At 40.0% G+C, this 26,417-nt stretch overlaps 1 protein-coding gene across 3 annotated transcripts in view; it reads right to left on the bottom strand.

Moving 5' to 3' along the window:
- IGF2BP3 (insulin like growth factor 2 mRNA binding protein 3) overlaps window positions 1-26,417 on the bottom strand; it is a 142,418-nt gene that overhangs the window by 38,040 nt on the left and 77,961 nt on the right. For all 3 annotated transcript variants that reach the window (XM_070464560.1, XM_070464561.1, XM_070464563.1), the window contains exon 4: window positions 65-116. In XM_070464560.1, coding sequence (XP_070320661.1) covers window positions 65-116 — 52 coding nt within the window. The remainder of the gene's footprint in view (window positions 1-64; window positions 117-26,417) is intronic.

Below are 26,417 nucleotides of genomic sequence, written 5' to 3'. Positions count from 1 at the left end.
GAAGTTAGTTTTCTTTCTACTTTCTTCCTTTTACAAATTTGAAAGCAATTGAGAAGACATGTACCTTGCTCACAGCTCTCCACCACTCCATACTGGACTAGTAAACTATCCAGCACCTATCAGGAGGGGGAGACAAAATTACAAGTTTTCAGTTTCCTGTGTTATTAGCAAGGGCAGGAGAAGGTTTTTTAGTAATTGTGATGGAAATGAGCCCCCTAAAATTAACTGGGACTTGGGACTACAGAAGTGCGAGAAGGGCCCCAGAGAGAGCATCTGGTGGGTTCTCACTCCTGCCTCTCCAGAGGCCCTTGACTTCACGCTGATCTAACCAAGATGTACGGATGTGCGCTGCCCACAAAGGAGGCTGAGCATTGAAAACTTGATGCTTGTGAATTCTGGTTGCTGGAGACGACTCTCGAGAGTCCCTTGGACTGCAAAGATCCAACCAGTCAATCCTAATGGAAATCAACCCTGAATATTCACTGAAAGGACTGATGGTGAAGCTGAAGCTTCCAATATTTTGGCTACCTGATGTGAAGAGCCAACTCACTGGAAAAGACCCTGATGCTGGGAAAGATTGAAGGCAAAAGGAGAAGGGAGGACAGAGGATGAGACGGCTGGATGGCATCGCTGAGTCAATGCACATGAGTCTGAGCAAACTCGGGAGATAGTGAAGGCTGAGGAAGCCTGGTGTGCTGAGGTTCACGGGGCTGCAAAGAGTTGGACACAACTTGACACCTGAACAACAACAAAAGGCACAGAAAGCCAGTGTTCAGAGCTACAGCCGCTTGCTCTGAGGCGGGAGAACAAAGGCGTGCGTGTTTCTCATACGCACACCACCAACACACAGTCACACCTTCTCCTTGCAGAGAAGGGCCCAAGCTAAGGTTTATTTTTTAAGATTTTCCTTTTTAAAGAACTTCCTTCTACAGCTTAAAGGATGCATCAGAACAGACTACTCTCAAGGCAGGCCAGCAAAATGAAGAAAGATATCCTGCCTGGAGTCTTGAACTAAAGACTAATCTAAATTAAAGACTAATCTAAATGGTTTATCAATTCCTAAACAGTAGAAAATATAAAAAGAAGTGCATCTATACTAAGAGTCTTCTAAGCCTAGAATGGGTTGGAAAAAAGTACAACTGGAAACTGTCTTTCCTGTGGCTGCATTATTACACATGCATGATAATGTAACAAAAGGCTGTTAGAACAGTAACTAAATTTTATCATACTATTAACTGCAGGCATACACCTCATCAGTATAAACCAAATTCAACTATCTTTTGCTCCTAAGAACTGTAACAAGTTTTTCTTAAAAAGTAAAACAAACTAAGCTTCTATTAGTTTATAGTAAACAAGTACTCATCAATTTTATTGCAAAATTTGAAGGACAGCCCTTGAAAATGTTTTCTGGCCCCCCAGGACACAGTAAACCATCAAGAAACACAATGAAAAAAAAATGAAAAAAAAAAAAAAAAAAAATGAAAAAAAAATGAAAAAAAAAAAAAAAAAAAGAAACACAATGAATAAGTTTCAATGGCAGTTTCCTACTAAACTTTAAGCAATTTCTTTTAAAGGAATGTTTATCTTACATGGTACATTTCAGGCTTTCATTTTGTCTGCTGTGCTGAGTGAAGACTGAAATCTACAGCAAGGTTTGACTGCAGATGAACTTTTAATTGTTTTTCCATTTTAAATAAGGTTAACCCCTATTTGTGAATGGAACTGTTAGTATTTTCATAGGTTAAGCTTTGACATGGTAAATTTCCTGTGGGTGAGATCTAGAAGCACAATGATCTTTGTCTCAAATTACAGCTACTGTTTAAATCATAAAGCTTCTTTTTTTTTTTTTAACTCAAAACACTTAACTGACCACCTAAAATTTCATTTGTCTGTCTTAGTCACTAGAAAGCATGCTCAGTGTGAATAGAAATTTTTTTTTGTTTGTTGTACTATCCCCAGTACCTAAAAAAGACATTCAAATAGTTCATAAATGAAGTGACTAGTTCTCAGGAGGAAACACTAATATAACTTAATAGGAACAATATTCTGTATAACAGTGTTTACCTGTTCTAGAGATAAGTTTGCTATGCATGTAATGTAGGATGAGACATAATTTTTAATAAGGGCCAAAAAACAGGAAATCGTCCTTAATGCCATGAAATAGGTAATACACAACATGTAATTCCTTAAAAAAAAAAAAAAAACTTTAAACAGAAATCTACTTATATTTTTTAAACTAAAAAAAAAATTTTAATACCAATAAATGGTTTTCTGTGTCACTTAACAGAATTCTTAAAAAATATTTAACTCATCCCAATTTAAATAATTAAAACAGCAGGAAAGACATCTACCATTTAAAATTTAGCTTTTAAATGAAAGTCACTCTAATAGTAGAGCTTTAAGGCAACCTGGGTATCTTGAGGGGCAGGGGTACTAAGGCGGCTAGAAATGGTGGAGGAGGCGTGTAAAAAATAGGGGGTAAGTGCTAATTTAGCACGATAATTTAAATAAGTATCATTAATTTTTCCTAAAGGCAATTTTTTCACTAAAATACAGTAGTCATCACATAATTTAGCTTACATTACATTAACTTTTACTATTAAGAGAAATCACTACAAAAGTTAAATACTCATGACTTATAAACAATGCTGACTAAACCTGCAACAATGCTCATGAAACTAATGTCTCCAAAAGGCCCACTGGCAAAGTGATGCATCTTATATATACATTGATATATGTACACACACAGATATGTATTTATATGTGAATATACATACACAGACATAAATAAATAATACAAGTAAATTCTTAACTAAAATTGAGGAAATGTCCAAGTTTTTCACCACATATATTATATAAAGTTTAGTATGTTCAAAACAAAATTGCTTATAAGAGTTATTTATCCTATTCCTAAGTAATGATAAATGCTATTGGTTGTCAACTATCCCATGTGTAAAATCTCTAGGAATTAGAAACTATAGCCCTTATATGTTAAATCATATGTAAAAAAATGTTTATTGTATGTAAACCTGACTCTAAAACCAGAAGAAAAAAAACAAACAAACTATAACTCTAAAAAAGTCAAGCATCAATCTTGGTACATCAGCTCAGTTCAGCTCAGTGGCGTCTAACTCTTTGCGACCCCATGAATCGCAGCACGCCAGGCCTCCCTGTCCATCACCAACTCCCGGAGTCTACTCAAACTCATGTCCATTGAGTCGGTGATGCCATCCAGCCATCTCATCCTCTGTCGTCCCCTTCTCCTGCCCCCAATCCCTCCCAGCATCAGGGTCTTTTCCAATGAGTCAACTCTTCACATGAGGTGGCCAAAGTACTGGAGTTTCAGCTTCAGCATCAGTCCTTCCAATGAACACCCAGGACTGATCTCCTTTAGGATGGACTGGTTGGATCTCCCTGCAGTCCAAGGGACTCTCAAGAGTCTTCTCCAACACCACAGTTCACAAGCATGAATTCTTCGGTGCTCAGCTTTCTTCACAGTCCAACTCTCACATCCATACATGACCGCTGGAAAAACCATAGCCTTGACTAGATGGATCTTTGTTGGCAAAGTAATGTCTCTGCTTTTTAATATGCTATCTAGGTTGGTCATAACTTTCCTTCCAAGGAGTAAGCGTCTTTTAATTTCATGGCTGCAATCACCATCTGCAGTGATTTTGGAGCCCCCCGCCCCAAAATAAAGTCTGACACTGTTTCCACTGTCTCCCCATCTATTTGCCATGAAGTGATGGGACCAGATGCCATGATCTTAGTTTCTCGGTACATAGTTGAGAACAATTTAACACAACCTCGGTGGTTTTGACCTAGACATAAACGGATGCCAACTCAAAGCTTTGTGGGGGTAATCACAACTGAGAGATGGGAGAAGTCTGTCTACTGCCGGTAACCTCGTCAGATTCACAAATCCCGGAAGGGTTTCCAACGCCTGACTGACTTGAGCAGTGCCATGGTAACCAGTTCTAAATCTGCTAGGCAGGCGCCTGGACGTGCTGCGGGACTGCTCCACGGCATCACGGCACCGCAACCCACGGAACTCTCACAGAGCAACCACCACTTGGACCTGGAGAGTTCTCACGTTTTCACTCATCCTGCGTTCACCAGGAGGAAAGACAGAGGCTCCTGTATCTGTCACAGAAACCAGCCGCCCCTGGTTCTTGTCTCCTCTCCGCTCCCAGAACATCTTATTGTATTTTCCATCTCTTCCATCTAGCTCAGCCACTAAATGTTTTCTTTTAAACAGCCTTGTGTAGAAGTTAAAACAAAAACACCTGCACTGCTCGTTTCCAACATTTTCTTTAATCTCCTAATAAACCCCAATTCTTGTTTCTAAATACATTTATTTTACTCAAACCCAAAAGGAAATATTTCTCTATGACTGAAGAGTTCAAATTCCAGTTGGAGGAGAAAGAAGGTATCGAAGCAAATTAAAGCCTCATAGGAAATGTCTTGGTCGAATTCCTCCTTTTTATACATTTAGGACTTAAAAATCCCAAATGTTCAACATTGTTTTAAAATATTCATCCAAATGTAGAAAACAGCAAGGAAAGAATAACAGGATAACTGCAAAGATCATTGCTTGCCATCAGAGAGCAGTAAGAATTAAACTTACAACAGACTGAAGTGGAAGCAATGTAAGTATGCGTCAACTGATGAATGGATAAACAGACTGTGGAACAGCCACTCAATGAAATTTCATTCTGCCATAAAAAAGGAATGAAGAACTGACTATCTCTACAAACTGAATGAACCTTGGAAAACTTTGGCTTCTTTCACTTAACATAAGTCTTCCAAGGCTCATCCATGTTGTAGAGGTATGTTGTAGACATATGTCACGAAAGACCATATACTGCATATGAAATATCCATTACAGAGAACTCTATGGAGACAAAAAGTCAACGAGTGGTTGCCCAGGGCAGGTGAAAGTGGGAGGTGGAGGACAACGCTAAAAGTTTCTTTCTGCGGGGATGGGAATGTTCTCAAATGGACAGCGGTGATTGCTGCACATACCTGTTAACATTGAAACTACTGAACTGCACACTTTCAGTGGGTGAATTATATAGTATGTGAATTCTATCTCAATAAATTTGTTAAAAATAACTAAGGTCAATGTTACTAGATAATAGCCTTGTTTTTTTAAACCTTGAAATATTATTGAAGCACAATGAACTGCACAAAATTTGATCAGTTTTGCCTTTGTGTATACATTCATGAAACCATCATAATTAATGGCTTCTTCTTGCCCCTCTTCAATCTAGAACACCAAAACAAAGAACTGAAAATCTTCCTTTGAACTTTACACATGAGATTTCCTCTGCACAGAAGTCCTCCTTCCACCCTCCATAAAACCATATTTCAGCTGACCCCTTATGGTTGCTGTTGTTTAGTTGATAAGTTGTGTCCAACTCTTTTGTGACCTCATCATGGACTGTAGCTTGCCAGGCTCCTCTGTCCATGGAACTTTCCAGGCAAGAATACTGGAGTAGGTTGCCATTTTCTTCTCCAGGGGATCTTCCTGACCCAGGGATCGAACCTGTGTCTCTTGTGCCTCCTGCATTGGCAGGCGGATTCTTTACCACTGTGTCAACAGGGAAGCCCGACCCCTATGGGCGTGGTGCAATCCATGATCTGCAGATAAATCTACTGTTGATGACTTATTCTTTATACCCACTGCTCAGGTCCCATCAATTCTGAGTCATCTGAAGCAAGGGTCTGATTGAATCCTTTCTTCCAGCCCAGTAACTGCCCTCCTGCTAGAAGTTACTTCTCTTTGGTGTCTTTAAAATGCCAAGCTTCTACCTGTGCAGGAGGTAATCAATGATCTGGTACTGCCCACATCTCCCATCATCTTCAATATACTTCCCTCACACACTTGCTGCAGCCATACCCTCAAGACTGTGAAAAGCATCCCCATTTCCATAGCACCTGAGCTGACCTAATCCTGGGGAAAAAAAGCAATGTCATTTCATGATCTCTTCACTGATCTTTATTCTCCCACCAGATTAGTGATTATTAACCATAGTGATGTGATTATTTGTCAGGAGTGTCACAAATAACCTCTTCCTAAATGTTACACTGGCTCTTGTGCTCCAGATAATGGATAACACATGCATGGCCCTAGATTTCAAGTCCTCTTTACTGAACATGTGTGTTTCTGAAGATGATAGGATAATGTTGGGGATACAGTCCAGACACCCTCTTCAGTGGGAGCACAGGAAACGAATTCCAGATTCACTAAAAAGTCCACAGTGACATAAAGAAGTATTTATCATGAATAGATGTAAAAAGGGCTTCCCAGGTGGCACTAGTGGTAAAGAACCCACCTGCCAATGCAGGAGACATAGATGCAGGTTTGATCCCTGGGCTGGGAAGATCCCCTGGAGGAGGGCATGGCAACCCACTCTAGTATTCTTGCCTGGAGAATCCCCACAGACAAAGGAGCCTGGCGGGCTACAGACCACAGGGTTGCAAAGAGTCGGATACAAATGAAGTGACTTCGCATGTGCGCACACACATGTTAAAAAAAAAAAGTACACGTGGAAACTCACAAGCATTATAAAAGACAGTAAAATTAAAACTAAAAGCAGGATATTCAATACTGCCCCAGCACACTTTTTGTTCACACGCAGACACACACACACACACACAAGAACCTCCCAAACACAAAATCAAACTTAATCTTTGAGGAGGGGTTACAAGAATGACGTCATTCTGCCTATTCTTCATTCCCACAGGAGCAGAAGAAAAGCCATCAGACATGAAAGGAACTTCCTACAAATACAGCTCAACAAACTTTACGGGAACAGGAACCAGTTGTTGCCAGCTATGGATAAATCATCCCAGGAACTTTGTTCTCTTACATCTGTCTACAGACAACCAGCTACAAAAATCAAAAAAACAAAGAAAAATTCTATGCTGCACATACCAGTTACATTTCTAATAAATAATGGTACCAATTTCAAATACAAGATAATTTTTAAAATTATCTACCTTAATATATATTTCTCTTAAATGTTACCATTATAACTATTTGGATAACATTCAAACCATTCCTGTGAAATGGACTTTCAACTCAAAGGGATCAACATACACAGACAGACCAGATCACTGCCAACCTCACAAGCCATGTAGCACATCATCTTCATCACTGATAAGACCTAGAAGGAGCAAATTCCCTGGCAGTTCAGTGGTCAGGACTCCACACTCTCACTGCCAAGGGCCAGGGCTCAATCCCTGGTCAGGGAATCAAGACCCCACAGTGCAGTCAAACACAAAACCAACAAAAAGCACAGCTAGACGTTCCAGAAAGGGGAAACAATGGAAACAGTGACAGACTTTATTTTCTTGGGCTCCAAAATTGCTGTGGATGGTGACTGCAACCATGAAATTAAAAGACGCTTGCTCTTTGGAAGAAAAACTATGACAAACCTAGACAGCGTATTAAAAAGCAGAGACATCATTTTGCCGACAAAGTCTGTATAGTCAGAGCTATGGTTTTTCCAGTAGTCATGTTTGGATGTGAGAGATCGACAATAAAAAAGGCCAAGTACCAAAGAACTGATGCCTTGAGAGTCCCTTGGACAGCAAAGGGATCAAAGCAGTCAATCCTGAAGGAAATCAACCCTAAATATTTGTTGGAAGGACTGATGCTGAAGCTGAAGTCCAATACTTTGGCCATCTAATGCAAAGAGCCGACTCACTGGAGAAGACCCTGATGCTGGGAAAGATTTAGGGCAGGAGAAGAGGGCAACAGAGGATGAGATGGTTCTATGGCATCATCAACTCAATGAAGGATGGACTGACTCAACGAACATGAGTTTGAGCAAACTCTGGGAGACAGTGAAGGACAGGGAAGCCTGGTGTGCTGCAGTCCATGGGGTCACAAAGAGTTGGACACGACTGAGTGACTAAACTGAACAAACATCCAGAGGGAATCTCAGCCTCCAGTGTAACACACAGATCTCCCAGTCCTTACAACTTTCTAGCCATCCTCAACTGTCACAAGATATACTCTTTTACACGGGGAGGCCAACTATAATTTAGGATTCCATAAAATCATGGGATTAGAGCAATTGAGAGAAAGAACAGTCCAAGTTACCCTCCACTCACACAGACCTCAAAGTCACAGAGAAAGATGATCACCTTCTTCAGGCAATGCTTGAAACCTGACACCTGGGTCCAAGTCCAATAGTGAGTCCCTTTCTCCTCTGTTACTGCATTTCACAGTAAGTTGGCAATACCATCTACAGTCACGTATGCCAGGAGCCGTGCATTCAACCTTGATAACTGCACCTGCATTTCCCTCAAGCTCATCAACAGAAGTCCACCTACACACGCTACCTCCTATCTCTTGCCTTGGGCCTGCCAGCTGCTTTCTTCTCTGTCACCACACTGCTTCCAGCATCTCTCTCTGGACTACTGCAACATGCTCCTAAGTTGTCTCCCATATTCACTTTTGTTTCCAGTTGTTCTCATAACAGATCTTCATCGCCCAAAGTCTATATGTAGCTATTAAGCACTGGGAATGTGGCTAATCCATGTCCGAGACGAGCTTAAGTACAAAACCAACAGCAGACTGAACAGTTAGTACAAAAAATATAAAATCTCAATTTTAAAAATACTGATTACATGTTAAAACTGTAACATACTGGCTTAAATAAAATATCAAAAATATTTTTCATTTCTCTTTTGCTTTTTTAACACGGCTACTAGAAAATTTTAAACTATGTAAGTGGCCTGAACTAGCTTTCTATTGGACATCATTGACCTAGACTAATTTTTAAAAGCTGAGCTAATTAACTCATTGTACTTGGGACACAATCCAAAGTCCCTAACAAGGACTTCCCTGGTGCTTCAGAATTCCCATGCTTCCAACCCAAGGGCTGCATGTTCGATCCCTTCCTGGAGAACTAAGATCCCACATGCCCGTGGAGTGGCCAAAAAACAAACAGACAGACAAACAACAACAAAAACCACAAAGTCCCTACTGACAGCCCTAAAGACTCCAGGTGAGGGGCCCATCATCTACGGCACTCTCGCTCCAACTACACTGGCCCTTTTTTGGTAATAAATTATGAGTAATAACATTTGAGTGCTTTCTAGTGGCAGCACTGTCCCAAATGTTTCATCTATTTCAACTCAGTTAATCCACACAAACCCCATGATGTAACATCCCATTTTACAGATGGGTAAATTAGACATGGAGAAGTTAGACAGTATTTGAAGCTGGACAGACAGTGAAGTGATGGAGAAATGATTTAAACCCCAGCTGTCAGATTTCAGAGCTCACACTCTTGAGCACTTGGTCAAATAAACTGCCTCATTTCCCTGTACAATTAGAAGAAATATAATGTTTCAGATTGAAAGCAATCTAATCCTTACTTTGCAGCAAGATCAAAATCATCTTTCAGAAGGCAAAGAACTACATCAATTCTTTGGGTCAATAAACCTCCCCACCCTGTTAGAGTGCTCAGTTTACTTTTATGGACCTCAATCAGATGGAGATATTAATCAGCATGAACTTGTTCTATAGTTTACTAACAGAAATACTGGCTACACACACCCACACACACTCTCTCTAAATGATGCAAAGCTAGGGTTCTTACTGACTAGGTAATCACTTTCAAACCAGTTATCCCCCCAAGTGCTAAAAGAAACCACTGTCAGCTTTGGCGGGTCTTTCCAGGTGTTTTTAGAAGTATGTGTGTCACGTGAAAAGATGCTCAAAACCATTAGTCACTAAGGAAATGCAAATCAGAATCAGTGAGACAACACTTCGTACCTACTAGAACAGCTATAATAAAAAAGTAAAAAATGAAAATAACATGTCTTGGCAAGATGTAGAAAAACTAGAACTTTCAGACATGCTGGGAGGAATGTAAAATAGTGCAGCCTCTACAGCAAACACGACGGCAGTTCCTCAAAATCTAATAAAAGGATAGAATTACCATATGATCCAACAGCGGCACTCCTGGATACCTACCCAGAAGAATGGAAAGCAGGGAGTCAGAGATATCTGGACACCTATGTTCACAGCAGCATTATTCAATTATCAAACAGTAGAAGCAACCCAAGTGGATACATAAAATACAGCCAGATCACCACGCCAAACGACAGGAAACAGAGAAGACATGGGCTCAGAAGCCTGATGAAGCTGCCGATATAATTCTGCGTAAAGGCACTAACTGATGAAGGGACTTACCTACCTTTTCCAACCCAAGGCAAAAAGAGGACACTATAATAAAAAGTTACCCATATTTTCTCTTTCCCTCAATATCCGCCTTCTTTCTCATTAAGGTAAATATCAGAAGTTCAACTTCCCAGTAATTTCTTTAATCTTCTAAGTACTTGCTTGCAAGAACTGCTTCTAGGCCCTAGGAAGGACCTTGGCAATAGATTATACAGTTAATTTTTCTTAAAGCTGCAAAACGAACACATACTGTGATTAAAATAAACACAACAAACCCCTATTTCTACTCTGAACTGACCTGTCATACACCCGCTAGTGAGTGGGGCTGGAGTGAGAATAATCATTTGAGGGATCCAGTTAGAGGGAGCTGGTTGGACAAACACCAAGTTAGAGATTAGCGGGATATCTTAAGATTCACATTCTTATAGCCTGTAGTTAAACTGGCAGCGGACTGGCCCCAGGGCAGCCAGTGGCAGCAGAGAGACCAAGAAGCCCTCCGTTCCTGGGCATCCTCCAACACTGACTCCAGCCTCCCCTGGACCCCCTTCCCAGCCACTCCAGCAGGGCCTCTGCCTCTACCCCGGGCCGCCTGCTGATCAACACTTGACGGCCACTGAAGGTTTCACACGATCAACGAGGACGAGCAGGGGAACAACCAGGGCTGAAGGGCATGTCCCTACTAGTTAGGGCCTGACAAAACGTGGTCCACTGGAGAAGGGAATGGTAAGCCACTTCAGAATTCCTGCCTTGAGAACCCCATGAACAGTATGAAAACACAAAAAGATATGACACTGAAAGACGAGCCCCCCAGGTTGGTAGGTGTCCAATATCCTGATGGAGAAGAGCAGAGAAATAAATACAGAAACAGTGACGAGGCTGAGCCAAAGCAGAAACAACACCCAGCTGTGGATGTATTTGGTGGTGAAAGTAAAGTCCAATGCTGTAAAGAGCAATATTGCACAGGAACCTGGAATGCGAGGTCCATGAATCAAGATAAATTGGATGTGGTCAAAGAGGACATGGCAAGAGTGAACACAGACGTTTTAGGAAATCAGTGAACTAAAATGGCCAGCTGTGGGCAAATTTAATTCAGATGACCATCGCATCTACTACTGTGGGCAAGAATCCCTAAGAAGGAATGCAGTAGCCCTGAGAGTCAACAAAAGAGTCCAAAATGTAGTGCTTGGCTGAAGTCCCCAAAGTGACAGAGTGATCTCAGTTATTTTCCAAGGCAAACCATTCAACATCACAGCAATCCAAGTCTATGCCCCAACCACTAATGCTGAAGAAGCTGAAGTTGAATGATTCTGTGAAGACCTACAAGACCTTCTAGAACTAACACCGAAATAAGGTGATCCTTTTCATCATAGGGGACTGGAATGCAAAAGTAGGAAGTCAAGAGATACCTGGAGTAACAGGCAAGTTTGGCCTTAGAGTACAAAATGAAGCAGGGCAAAGGCTAACAGAGTTTTGCCAAGAGAACACACTGGTCATAGCAAACACCCTCTTCCAACAACACAAGAGATGACTCTACACATGGACATCACCAGATGGTCAATACTGAAATCAGACTGATTATTTGCAGCAGAAGATGGAGAACCTCTAAACAGTCAACAAAAACAAGACCTAGAGCTGACTGTGGCTCAGATCATCAGCTCCTTATTGCAAAATTCAGGCTCAAATTGAAGAAAGTAGGGAAACCACTAGGCCATTCAGGTATGACCTAAATCAAATCCCTTATAATTATACAGTGGAGGTGACGAAAAGATTCAAGGGACTAAATCTGGTAGACAGAGTGCCTGAAGAACTATGGATGGAGGTTCGTAACACTGTACAGGAGGTGGTGACCAAAACCATCCCCAAGAAAAAGAAATGCAAGAAGGCAAAGTGGTTGTCTGAGGAGGCCTTACAAATAGCTGAGAAAAGAAGAGAAATGAAAGGCAAAGGAGAAAGGGAAAGATATACCCAACTGAATGCAGAGTTCCAGAGAACAGCAAGAAGAGATAAGAAAGCTTTAAGTGAACAATGCAAAGAAACAGAGAACAACAGAATGGGAAAGACTAGAGATCTCTAAGAAAACTGGAAAAAAAGGGGGGGGGGAGGGGGAGAAAACTGGAGACACCAAGGGAACATTTCTTGCAAGATAGACACAAAAAGGACAGAAACAGCAAGGACCTAATAGAAACAGAAGAGATTAAGAAGAGGTGGCAAGAATACACAGAAGAACTATACAAAAAATCTCTTAATGACCCAGATAACCACGATGGTGTGGTCACTTATCCAGAGCCAGAAATCCTGGAGTGCAAAGTCAAGTGGGCCTTACGAAGCATCACTACCAACAAAGCTAGTTGGAGGTGATGGAATTCCAGTTCAGCTATTTCAAATCCTAAAAGATTATGCTGTGAAAAGCTACACTCAATATGCCAGCAAATTTGGAAAACTCAGCAGTGGCCACAGGACTGGAAAAGGTCATTTTTCCATTCCAATCCCAAAGAAAGGCAATGCCAAAGAATGTTTAAACTACCACACAATTGCACTCATCTCACAAGCTAGCAAAATAATGCTCAAAATCCTTCAACCTAGGCTTCAGCAGTATGTGAACGGAAAGAACTTCCAAATGTACAAGCTGGATTTAGAAAAGGTAGAGGAACCAGAGATCAAATTGCCAACATCCACTGGGTCATAGAAAAAGCAAGGAAATTTCAAAAAAAATACCTACTTCTGCTTCACTGACTACGCTAGAGCCTTTGACTGTGTGGATCAAAACAAACTGTGGAATATTCTTGAAAAGATGGGACTACCAGACCACCTTACCTGCTTCCTGAGAAACCTGTATGCAGGACAAGAAGCAACAGTTAGAACCGAACTTGGATCAATGGACTGGTTCCAAATTGGGAAAGGAGTACTGTCATTCTGCTTTTTTAACTTATATGCAGAATACACATGAAATGCTGGGCCGTTTGACTCACAAGCTGGAATCAAGACTGCCAGGAGAAATATCAACAATCTCAGATATGCAGATGATACCACTTTAATGGCAGAAAGTGAAGAGGAACTAAAGAGCCTCTTGATGAAGGTAAAAGGAGAGTGAAAAAGCTGGCTTAACTTAACATTCAAAATAAAAGATCATGGCATCTGGTCCCATCACTTCATGGCAAATAGATGGGGAAAAAATGGGAAGTGTCAGATTTCACTGAGGATGGTGACTGCAGCCACAAAATTAAAAGACTTGCTCCTTGGAAGAAAAGCTATGACAAACCTAGACAGCGTATTAAAAAGCAGAGACATCACTTTGCTGACAAATGTCTGTATAGTCAAAAAAAAGGTTTTTCCAGTAGACATGTATGAATGTGAGATTTGGGCCATAAAAAAAGGCTGAGCACTGAAGAATTGATGCTTTTGAACTGCAGTGCTGGATAAGACTCTTTAGAGTCTCATCCAAGAGCAAAGAGATCAAACCAATCAATCCTAAAGGAAATCAGCCCTGAATATTCATCGGAAGGACTGGTGCTGAAGCTCCAATACTTTGGCCACTTGAGGAGAGGAGCCAACTCATTGAAAAAGAGCCTGACGCTGGGAAAGACTTAGGGAAAGAGAAGGGGGCGACAGAGAACGAGCTGGATGGATGGCCATCACTGACTCAACAGACATAAGTGTGAGCAAACTCAGGAAGACAGTGAAAGACAGGGAAGCCAGGCATGCCGTAGTTCATGGGGTTGCAAAGAGGTGGACAGGATTTAGCAACTGAGCAATAATAATTAAATTGCTAGCTTCCAGGAAAACCCCTACCACCCTATACTGCCCCATCAGACATCTGACACAAAGTGTGCAGGACTAGAGGTTGCAGATCATGACACAAATGCATCTACGGCCCCTTTCCTTAAGACCTATCTGGTAAGTGGAAGAGCAACCAGGTTTATGATATATGAAATGAGAAACTAGCCAGTAGAAAATTTTCCCAGGCATCAGAAATGTGAAACTAAGCAGAGAATTAGGTTCCCATTTTGTCTATTCAAAATGGAAGCCTTTCTTATAGGAATACAGTAGATGGTGCATTTTATATCTTTAAAAATATATATATTTCCCCCCTGATTTTGTGAGAATGAGTAAAATAAAACTTTTCAGAATTCCTGTGGGAAATAAAAGAAATGACTTATCTAAATGAGGTGAAAAATATTCAAAACTGTAGAGGCCTTCAAAAGTGGTAGCAGACCGTCCCACTCCCCCAATTAAAGCTTATTTAAAAGTAAAAAAATAGCATCTGGAGAAGAAAAATAAAGGTCGGTTCGAAAGTAAATACTGATAAAATATTTCCTCCAGATGTGCAGCAGTTCTTCTACTAGGTTTATGGGATCTTATAGTAACTGGAACTGATGAACAGGTCAACAATACATGATATATTCATGCATTGGAATATTATCAGAGCTATAGAAAAAAAATGCAGTAGGGCTTCCCTGGTGGTCCAGTGGTTAAGGATCTGCCTTGCAATGCAGGAGACATGGGTTTGATCCCTGGTACGGGAATATCCTGAGGATTCCACATGCTGAGGGGCAACTAAGCCCGGGCAGCACCACTGAGCCCGAGTTCGGGGCCTGCGCGTCACAGCTGCTGAGGTCGTGTGCCCTGGAGCCTGTGCTCCTCAGCAAGACAAGCCTGCACCACAACTAGTGAGCAGTCCCTGCTCTCTGCAACTAGAGAAAGCCCACGTGCAGCAGCAGAGATCCAGCGAAGCCAAGAATTAATCTAAAGAAAGAAAGAAATGAAGTACATATTACAACACAGATGCACCTAGAGAACAGTATGCTAAGTGAAAGAGGATACATGTAATTCCATTTACATGAAACATCTAGAATAGGCAAATCCATGGAAACAGAAAGATTAATGGTTGCCAGCAGCTGGGAAGAAGCTGGAAGGGGAAGGGCAGTGCCTGTAAACACTGTGAGTTTATTTGCTCTTTGGGATAAAGAAAATGTTCCAGAATTAGATAGTGGTGATGGTTCCTAGCCTTGTGAATACACCAAAAAACACTGCAAGAGAAACAAGTGTTAGTTGCTCAGTCGTGTCCGACTCTTTGCAACCCCACGGACTGTAGCCCGCCAGGCTCCTCTGTTCATGGGATTCTCCAGGCAAGAATACTGGAGTGGGTAGCCATTCCCTTCTCCAAGGGGTCTTCCCAACCCAGGGATTAAACCCAGGTCTCCCACATTGCAGGCAGATTCTTTACCATCTGAGCCACTAGGAAGCCCAATTGTATGCTTGAAAGGGGCATATTTTATGATATGTACCTTCATAGCCCAAATTTCCAATACAGAAAATCTGAAAGCATAACAGGATATAAACAGACATGACCCAGCCTTGTAAAAGCACCTACCATACTAGACTGAACCTAGAGTCTTACATTACAATGTGGCCATCGGGAGAAAGGCTTTTTCTTCTGGTCACTTTCCAAATTTTCTACAAAGAACAAGTAATCATGCCATCAGGGAAGAAAAGAGGTCATTAAATTGGATTATATTGGCCTTTATATTGTTTTCCAAAAAGGTAATACCAAGAAATAAGAGTTGGGAATTCCCTGGCAGTCCAATGGTTGGGACTCCAAGCTTCCACTGCAGAGGGTGTTTTGATCCCTGGTCAGGCAACTAAAATTCTACACGACTCAAGGTCACAAAAAAAAAAAAAGAAAGAAAGAAAATGAGGGTTCTCCTCTCCTATTCTTAAGACTCTCACTGGAGAGTGCTAAAGAAACAACTGAACCCAAAATTGGTTAATTCCTTAATAACCATCTTTAAAATAAAACACATTTTTTGTTCAACTGAACAAACTGAACATTTGAACCAAAAATTTGGCTTTTTCCTTAACAACCATTTTTAAATCATCTTTAAAATGGAATGTGTTTTTGGTTCAATTGAACAAATGGCAAAGCCACACCCATAAATTATTTGGGGACTGGGCAGAGGAAGGAAGGCATCTACCCACACCAATCCTCCAGAACAGTACTGCATAGACACTGCTAAGACAGGGTCAGGGGGCTAGAAGTGTGGCCTGGGGATAAAAGTCAAGTGAAATCCTCTCCCCCATGGCTTAAGTGTTTCCTGTGACAAACATGTATGTCAGAAGCTGAGTTGTTTTTGACCAGTGGTGTGGACAGGCCATCACAGCACTGCCAAGTTAGTGACAGACGTCGCCTATACAAAGGTCCTCGGCATTTCCGCATTCTGAAATGCTTTGGTCAGCTGGGGCAGGAGGGTCCCCCAGGGCGTCCCCACACTCACCCAGGCTCTCAGTCTCAGGCAGTGTGTGTTCAAAATCAAGGCTTTACTTGGAGCGCAGACATATATTTGCTCTACTTAAAAACTGCTAACTAAGCCCCTAAGTATTGCTTTCGGTACCAAATTCTGCTGCACGAGCTTTTCACCCAGATTGCATGCCTTTCACTGTAACATGATCCTCCTTCATTCATGCTGTTTAGAAAGATCTGGGTACCAACCTAGATAGCATCTATCACTGATAAATTGGGACTGGAAGTGGACATGCTTAAGTAACTGTAGAGGTTTTAATAAATAACAAAGTTCCATCAACAGTCAAGGAGAGGGACTTCCCTGGTGGCCCACTGGCCAAGACTCTGCACTACCATACCAATGCAGGGTGCCCGGGTTTGATCCTTGGTCAGGGAACTAGATTTCACACGCCACAACTAAGACCCAGTACAGCCAAAAAAAAAAAAAAGTCAGAAGTTATACTTGAGGAAGACAATTTAATTAACTGCCAACTTTTCAGGAAAGCAAGTCTATAAAATAGCAAATTCACCTCTTAGAAGTTCTACTTACTCACCAACCAGGGTCACCTGGGGTTTGAGAAGATGCTGGGGGTCTGAGAAGAGGTGGGTCTCAATTTTCTGCTCTTCAAAGTACTCCTCTGTGCTTCCTTCAACTTCAGAAATTCCCAGAGTCCTGTCTACAACTCATCACCTCCAGCACATATTTGGTTTGGAAACTGTATGCTCTGTGGCTTCCACTCGGTCAGTTTAGAACAGACCTCCACGGGCTTGCTGTCCACACGGCAACTCCACGTCTCTATTATTGCTCACTCAATCAAATTCTTTTTTTTTTAATTGAATTCTTATAGGGGTATATTTTAGAAGCAAAACCATGGTCAGCTCTCTACATCCTAGTAGCAGGGGGTGCTAAAAATTTGAATACCAATTTTTAAGATGGGTTGGAAGATCCATAACCTGGTGATTTCCTCAAATATAGAAAAGCTATTTCAAAATTAATATTCAGCCATGAATACCACAAACACAGCCACTATACTATGTGAATTTTAAATTTAAAACCCTTGAACCTCCCCTTGGCTCTGGGTGGGGGTGGGGGGGGGGAACACCATGCAATTTAATATGGTTCAAAACATTATCACGAATTACTCTCCAACCTCATCTCTCATCAATTTTTAAAACAGAGCATTTATTGGTTCTTATTACTGTCTAGAATGCCATCCTTCAGTCTCTTGTTCTAGGTTGAAGAGTGTCTGTTAAAAACCCATGTCCACCGGTACCGGTGGTGGTTTCGTCACTAAGTCATGTCCAACTCCTTGCAACCCCATGGACAGGCTCCTCTGTCCATGGCATTCTCCAGGAAAGGATACTGGAGTGGGTTGCCATGCCCTCCTGCAAGGGATCTTCCCCTTTCAGGGACTGAACCTGGGTGTCCTGCACTGCAGCTGAATTCCTTACCATTTGAATCATCAGGGAAGCCCCACTAGTCCTTGTGAATGGCCTCTAATCCAGTGACTGGCACCGTCTAAGAAGAGGGAAAACCGGACATGAAATACACAGACAGAGCACCGCAGGACCACACAGTAAAGTCTGGAATGACGCAACTACAAGCCAAGGGATACCCACGATTGCTGGCAGCCACCAGGAGCTGGGGGAGAGGCTCGCCACCACTTGATTTCAGACTGCCACCCTCCAGAACTGTGAGAGAGGACATTTCTCTTTTAGCCCTCAAAGTCTGTGGAAATTTGTTATGGCAGCTTTTTTAAACAAACACACCCCTCCCCCATCCTCCACACAGTAAGTACCATACACTTAACTGTGGGACTGTGGGTCTTGTCTTTACTATAATAGGCCATTTATCTGTTCGCTTTTGAATCAGAATGTACTTCATGGTGCTATCTTTGCAAACAATTACAGACTGAAAATTCCACACAGCAACAGAGAACCCATGTCAATGGCAGCTCTATGTCCACCCAGAAACTAACCTCCAGATACTCTTGCAATTCTTCACATCAACATGAGTCATAAGGGAAATGCAAACTAAAACCATAATGAGGTATCACTTTACACCCACTAGGGCAGCTATAATCAAACAGTTAGATAATAACAAGTGTCAAAGAATGTGGAGGAACCAGAAGTCTCACACGTTACTGTTAAGAATGTAAAATGGTGCAGCCACTCTGGAAAACTGTTTGGCAGTTCCTCAAAACCTTAAGCAGAGTTACCATCAGTCTCAGCAATTTCACTACTTGGTATATATGCAAGAGAAATGAAAACATATGTTCACACACCGAAAAAAAATTGTACGTAAATGTTTAAAGCAATATCACTCTCAACAGCCAAAAAAAATGCAATCAACCCAAATATTCAATGGCAGATGAATGAACAAACATGGTATATCCATATGATTCAGTATTATTCAGCAATAAAAAGCAATACATACTACAACATGAAGAAGTCTTGAAAACATTTTGCTCAGTAAAAGAAACTAGACACAAAGGCTATGATGGTTACATTTTATGATATGTCCAGAACAGGCAAATCTATAGAGATGGGAAGTTTAGAAACTGCTTAGGACTAAGAGAGATGGGAGTGGGGGGAGTGATAGCTAAAGGGTACAGGATTTGTTTTTTGAGGTGATAAAAATATTCTAAAATTAACTGTGGTTCTAGTTGTACATATCTGAATAGACCAAAAAACACAGAATCGCGCACTTTAACCAGATGAATTGTTTGATATGTGAGCCATGGCTCAATAAAACAGTATTAATTAAATAATAGGGGGCCAGGGGGCCCTATTTGTAAGAATAAGAAACCAAAAACAATCTATACACAAGATAAATAAATCAGTTTTACCAATTATACAGACATTAAAAAAAAAATGGTCATGATCTGTTCCCACAGCATATCTGGTAGGTACCCAAAACTAGCTTGCAAAGAGCCCTGCCCGTATCATCCTCTGTGTGTAAAACGCACGTGTGTGGCCAAAACTTAAAGGATGTTCAGAGTTGTCCACTCAGTCCCCTAGCCAACTGATATTGTGACTTTTTGTGTGGTATTTTATCTAAGCACCGTGTATTTTCTTTACAAAAATAAGGAAAACTTTTAGTTCACAGTGTTATTTATATGTCAGCTTCCCTGCTTTAATAATGAAGACAGCAGGTGCATTTTCAAAAGGACCCAGGAACCAACTTGAAAGAACTCCCAGAGGCTAAAAACGAGACAATTTGACCAGAATTTGACCACAGTGAGGCTAACAAAAAATAGACTGAAACAGAAAGTGTTATTATAAACTCAAAGTATTTCAAGAAAAGTATCAGTTACTACTGGAGATCAGCAAGTTGGTAAATAAATATTAGCAAATATTCATCTTGCCATTTTTTAAAGAACAGAACATTCATGATAACCATGCAGTACATCTGAGGAAGTTTCTTTTTATGAAAGTGGTTCAATTAATAAATGAAAAAATAATAAAATCAGAAAATCACCCCTTTGCCGTTCATGAAATAGATTTCTCAAAATCTATGGCTGCTACATCATAGAAAACCAGGTATGCACTTCCTGACCAAAGTCTGTGCCTCCACCTATGAATATTTCTTGCTTAAAGAGAAGAGGAGGAGGAGAGGAGGAGGAAAGGGAATCTGAGTATGATCAAGCCTTTTGTGGTTCTCAACCTTATCAACAGAGTAGAATCACTTGAGAAGCCTAAAATACTGTGCCTAGGTCCTAATACCCTGGAGATCAGATTTAATTAGTCTACAATATAGCCTGAACACTAGAATTTTTTTTAATAAAAATACCCAATTGATTGTAACATGCAGCCAAGATCACTGCTCTAGATCTAACTACCAATACACGGGACTATAGAGGACTAAGAAACAAAAGTATAATGCAAGGATCAATCAGCTAATCAACAAAAGATGCGGCAGGACCAAAAAACTGCAGTTTAACAAATGGCAAGGAAACAAGAAACAAAAAGGAGTGGGCATCCCAAAGATCAAGAGACATAAGGGAAAAAAAGAAAAAGAAACTGACTATCTGCAAAGTATGAACCTATTTGGGTCTTAATGGAAACAAATTTTTTAAATGTGTGGGGCAACTACAATATCTGTATGCTTCAAATTTTATAATATGAATTTGTATGATGATACTGGTTTATTTTCTTAAGTTCTTATATTTTAGATATACATGCTGAAATAATTATCAGTAAACTTATTTAGTAAGATTTATTCAAAATTATCTGATGGGGGAGGAAATGAGATTGGCTATTAACTGACAGTTGTTAACATTAGGTGATCGGTCTATGGGATAGTTTATCATACTGGCCTGTTTACATTTGTATATGCTTTAAACTATCCATTTTAGAAAGCTTTAAAAAAAATGAAACATTTTTGATGTTAAAAGATCTAATATAACTAAAGAATGAGGACATAGTTCACGCAAATCAATAAGATAATAAGAATTACCACCAATATTCTTTGAAAGACACTTTAGAACACACGACGACAAACCAGAGACTGCAAGCAAAGAAAATATCTGATAAAAAGCCTTTATCAGAATATATGTTAGAAATTTCAAAACTTGGTGATAAAACAAATTTTTAAATGCTCAAAAGATTTATTTTTTTTAATGTTCAAAAGATTTAAACAAGACTTCACCAAAAAAAAAAAAAAAAGATCGAATAATAGCAAATATACACATGAAAAAAAATTCAATTAGGGAAATCTAAATCAAAATTATAATGATACCCCTTCATACCCTCTGCTGCTGCTGCTGAGTCACTTCAGTCGTGTCCGACTCCGTGTGACCCCATAGATGGCAGCCCACCAGGCTCCCCCGTCCCTGGGACTCTCCAGGCAAGAACACTGGAGTGGGTTGCCATTTCCTTCTCCAATGCATGAAAGTGAAAAGTGAAAGTGAAGTCGCTCAGTTGTGTCTGACTCTTCGCGACCCCATGGACTGCAGCCTACCAGGCTCCTCTGTCCATGGGATTCTCCAGGCAAGAGTACTGGAGTGGGGTGCCATTGCCTTCTCCGTCATACCCTCTAAGATGACTAAAATAAAAAGACAGAAAATAACTGCAGGCAAGAATGCGGAGAAATTGAAACCCTCATGCATCGCTAGTAGGAATATAAAACAGCCCTGTCACTTTGGAAAATAATTTGGCGGTTCCTCAAAATATATTGTTGCCATATCACTCAGCAACTCCATCAAGAATTATTCTACTAAGTCTATTATCAAGCGAACTGAGAATATATGCTCACACAAAAGCTTGTATAAAAGGAATGTTCACAGCAGCATTATCTGTAACATTGAAAAAGTGGAAACCATCCAAATGTCCATCAACTGAAGAAGAGATAAACTGTGGTACAGCAGCACAAGGGAATATTCAGCAATTAAATGAAGCGTCAGTGATATTCAGCTTAACAGACAGTTACACACGGACACTCATGGACATCTGTAACACAGGTTAGTACAAACACGTGCATGCCCTTGCTCTGTCAGCGGAGAGAACATGAAAGCAGCAAGCACCCCAGGAGCAAAGGTCGTAAGTACTGACCAGATCCTGGCTTCTAATACCATTCTCAAACAAAAGGAGCCAAATCTCCTTAGAGAAATGGCTGGTTCTAAGACTGAAGCAAAAATTATACCGGACGATTATGGAATATCTTCTAGTGCCAAAAAGAAAGTGCTTAAAAAAAACAAACAAGAAACCACCAAACACATACAATGGTGCTTAGGGACCCAGGAGCTAACTGAAAGTTCTCAACAACCAAAAGTAGACCAACAAAACCAAGCTAACACTGGATTATAATCCAAGGTACAAAACAAATATCCACGAGTCCAAATGACTGAATAAATGAATGGGGGCGAATAGATAAATATATACGGAGAAGAAATCCTAGTAATTTACACAGACACTCCACTCTCATGGAAGAGTGCAGAACACCCTGCTCCCCTAGGCTGACTTCTTTCCATGAGTACAGTATGAAACGGGGCTTGCGGTGGGGAGGAGTTTTACAGTGGAGCAATCTAACATACATATTTCATCAAGGTTAACATCAACAGCGATGTCATGTTGATGGTATGCACTCTTCTGATACGATGTAATAGGAATGATATTTTCTCTCTCTGGTCTCCCTCCCCAGGATCCATAAAACCAGCTTAATCACGAGAAAAACTTCAGACATGTCCCAACTAGGAATTTTCTACCAACAGGTGACCAGTACTCCTCTAAACTGTCAAAGTCATCAAGAACAAGAAGAGGCTGCAATGACTAAAAACAAAGTAAGGAGGAACTAAGGAGACAGGACAATGAAATGTAACGCAGAATCCTGTATGGGATCCAGAAACAGATAAAGGTAAGAAGGAAGGAAATCTAAACAAAGTATGAGCTTTAGCTTATTATCAACCAGGACCCAACAGTGTTGGTTCAATAACTATGATAAATGGGGAGTTCCCTGGTGGTCCAGTGGTTATTAAGACTTTGTGCTTCTACTGCAGGGGGCACAGGTTTGACTCCTGGGTGGGGAACTAAGATCCCACATGACTCATGGTGCGAAGAAAAATGATAAATGTACCATAAAATGAATGAAAGTGGTTAACAACCAGAGAGACTAGGTGTGGAGAAAATGGAAACTCTCTCTTTTCAATTCTTCTATAAATCTATAACTATTTAAAAGTTAATTTTTTTAAAAAGGAATGAAACACTAAAACACACTGCAACATAGGAGAACCTTGAAAATACACTGAGTAAAAGAAGCTGGTCACAAAAAGCTGCTGCTGCTGCTAAGTCGCTGCAGTTGTGTCCGACTCTTCCCAACCCCACAGACGGCAGCCCCCCAGACTCCTCCATCCATGGGATTTTTCAAGGACGAGTACTGGAGTGGGTTGCCATTGCCTTCTCCGACAGAAAGCTGCATAATGTAGAATTCCATTTATATGAAATGTCCAGAATAGGCAATCCATACAGACAGAAAGTAGATTAGTGGCTATCAGGGGCTAGTGTGAAGGGAAAACCAAGTGAATGTTAATTGCTTGTTGTTGGAGTGATGAAAATATACTCTAAAATTACACAGTGGTGATGTTCCAAAACTCAGTGAATATACTAAAAGCCACTGAACCGCACACTTAGGGCTGAATCTCTCATGCTCTGCTACTTTGGAAAAGTTCGGCAGTTTCTTAAAATGTTAAACATGGACTTAGCATATAACCCAGTAATTTCACCCTAGAAGTCCCACCAAGAAAAATCAAAGTGTTGGGAGGAAAAAGCTTATCATCTCCCAAATTAGGTTCGGTGATTGGTTGCTTGTGAATTTAGCTGACAACAGACAGATTAACAGGAGAAAATATAGTTTGTTGATATAGTTGTGTTGAAGCACACAAAAGAAGTGGCTCTTTAAATAAAGACAGGCATTTACACTCCTAACTTGATGAGGGAAAATGAGGAGAGCAGAGGTTTCACAGGAAAAACAAATGGGAGATAAAGTTTGTGATGATGTTTGCTTATAAAGGAGTGAGTGGTCTTCATTTCTTTTCAGACCAGTTAAACTTCCCAGGAAAGTATTTATGGCAGCCTCACTCCCAGAAGCTTCTGCCTTTAGTTAGATAAGGAAAGCTCTGAAAAGGCTTCTTTCTGCATCTGTTGAATTTTAAATATCTTTAGTTTAAAATAAGTTTCATTATCAACCTTGGTGGTCCAAGTGAGTCCCCACAAAATCATACATGCATACAGAGGCCAGCTCATAAATGCTCATATCGACCTTGTTTATAGTAGTAATCAAAACAGAAAATAAGCTAAATATCTATCAGCAGATAAACAAATTGTGGTATGTCCACACAATGGAATACTACTCAGATCTTAAAAGGAAGGAGCTGTTGATTCACTAACTTGAGTCGAACTTAAATCATGCTGACTTAAAGAAGCCAGACCAATAGAATATATATTATATAACTCCTTATATACAACTCCAGAAAATGCAAATTAATTTATAATGAAAGACAGCAGAGCAGTAGTTGCTAGAGGATAATATAAAAGGGCATAAAGAAACTTCTAGGCAGTAATAGGTACACTTTTTTAATGTGCGTGGTGATGGTTTCATGGATAAACTTATGTCAAAACTTAAAGTAAACTTTAAAGATATTACTGTAACATATAAAATATTTACTAAAATGGCTTAAATTGTTATAAATTGAGAAAATAAGATTTACTCCCAATGTCTGACACACAGAAAAAGTTCTAGGGTTTTTGTTTTTGACATATAGAATGTTTAACTTCTAAAATATTTCACACATTAAACGAAAATGAAAGTAGTTCAATTAATTCTTGAGTGCCTATTATCCATTTTAAGAAATAAATCAAACCCATGGATCTAAAGCCACTTTGCAAAGCCGTCTTCTTCCATTTTTCCACAAAGGGAACCACTGTTTACCATTTTGTGCTTATCATTCTCTTCTTTAAAGCCTTATCACTTATGTATTTATACAGAAGTAATATACTAAGATACATATTATTGAAATTTTTTGTATTCCTTGAAAATTTTTTTTCTATTCAACGTTTATGCTTTGAGTTTCACCCATATTAAAACTAGCTATTTGTGCCTTAACATTTTTCTTCCTGAATATTGCCAGAGACTCATCTGCTTTATCAGTTTTTTCAAGGAAATGTCTTTGCTGATTATTGTATCTTCACTTATATATTTCACTATTTTTCCTATTATTTATGTTTTTATCTTTCTGTAAATGTCTTCTATTATAATTATACATTTATATTTCTATAAATGTCTTTCTATTCATTCTATGAATTTCTTCTATTGTTCTTCATCTAAGGTTAAAGGGGGAAAACAAAAGCAGGATATTAAGTTACATGCAGCAGGATCAATACTGATTTTTAAAAATTTCAAGCCTGTAGAAATGGAAGAAAGAAACAAAGAAAATGGATGATAAATCTTTTAATCACTCCATGGCTAATTCATTTCAATGTACGACAAAAACCACTGCAATGATGTAAAGTAATTAGCCTCCAACTAATAAAAATAAATGGAAAAAAAAAAAAAAATGCTTTCATTCAGCATCCCCCCCCCCAAAAAAAATCTTTTAATCACAAACTCTGACACATGTAACTACCGTGTGCCCTAAAAGTGTGAAACATTATTATCAAGACATAACTGGAGACAGCTAAAAATGGTTAACATCCATTTTAAAATTTTCATCATTGGTCAAAGTCATGTAAATATACCAGTTGAAATAATCATGCCAGTTTTTGTAAGGAAAATTGGCTAAGATTTTTAATTATTTTAACATGAATTATGCTGGAGAGGATAAGGGTGAACAATTAGTCTCATCTCTTCATGGGGGACTTATAAAGGACACAAAATTTTAACCTACATTTTCTAACAGTAAATGGCCTAAAAATTCACACTCTGATCTGCCAATTCAATATGTGTATTTCTGCATAGGAATATGAAGGGTATGCTAAAACTATTTTGCACTTTACTTTCTAAATATTATCCAATGAATCTGCATTTCTTATAATGGGGGTGGGAACGGGACAGTATTTAAGTCATTTCTTTGACAGCAGCTTCTGCGGGGGGGGAAAAAGCAGCTCAAATCAAAACACCAAATGAAAAAGAGTTGGCCTGTCTCTTGACTGGCCAGGATATGAAGGACGAAGCCATGAGAATATCACGAGATGCGGCAAAGCACCACACCTCTATCAGGAGAAGCTAACTGAAAGAATCAGGGAACAGGCAGCCCCTCCAGGACACCTCATTTCCGCACATGAATGAAATCCCTCAGATGCCAGCTAGAGCTAAATACAGAATCTGAAAGCACACAGCGTCCTTACCCCTTCCATCCCTCCTCAGGGTGTATATGCAGGACACAGATGCCATACCACGATTTTATAGTGCACAGAACTCTTATTTATGGAAAGAAGCCTAAA

The sequence above is a fragment of the Odocoileus virginianus genome, unplaced genomic scaffold (genome assembly GCF_023699985.2).
Source record: "Odocoileus virginianus isolate 20LAN1187 ecotype Illinois unplaced genomic scaffold, Ovbor_1.2 Unplaced_Contig_29, whole genome shotgun sequence".
Classification (NCBI taxonomy): Eukaryota; Metazoa; Chordata; class Mammalia; order Artiodactyla; family Cervidae; genus Odocoileus; species Odocoileus virginianus.
Note: the sequence above shows the minus strand (reverse complement) of the source record. Positions and strands in the feature narration are given on the sequence as shown.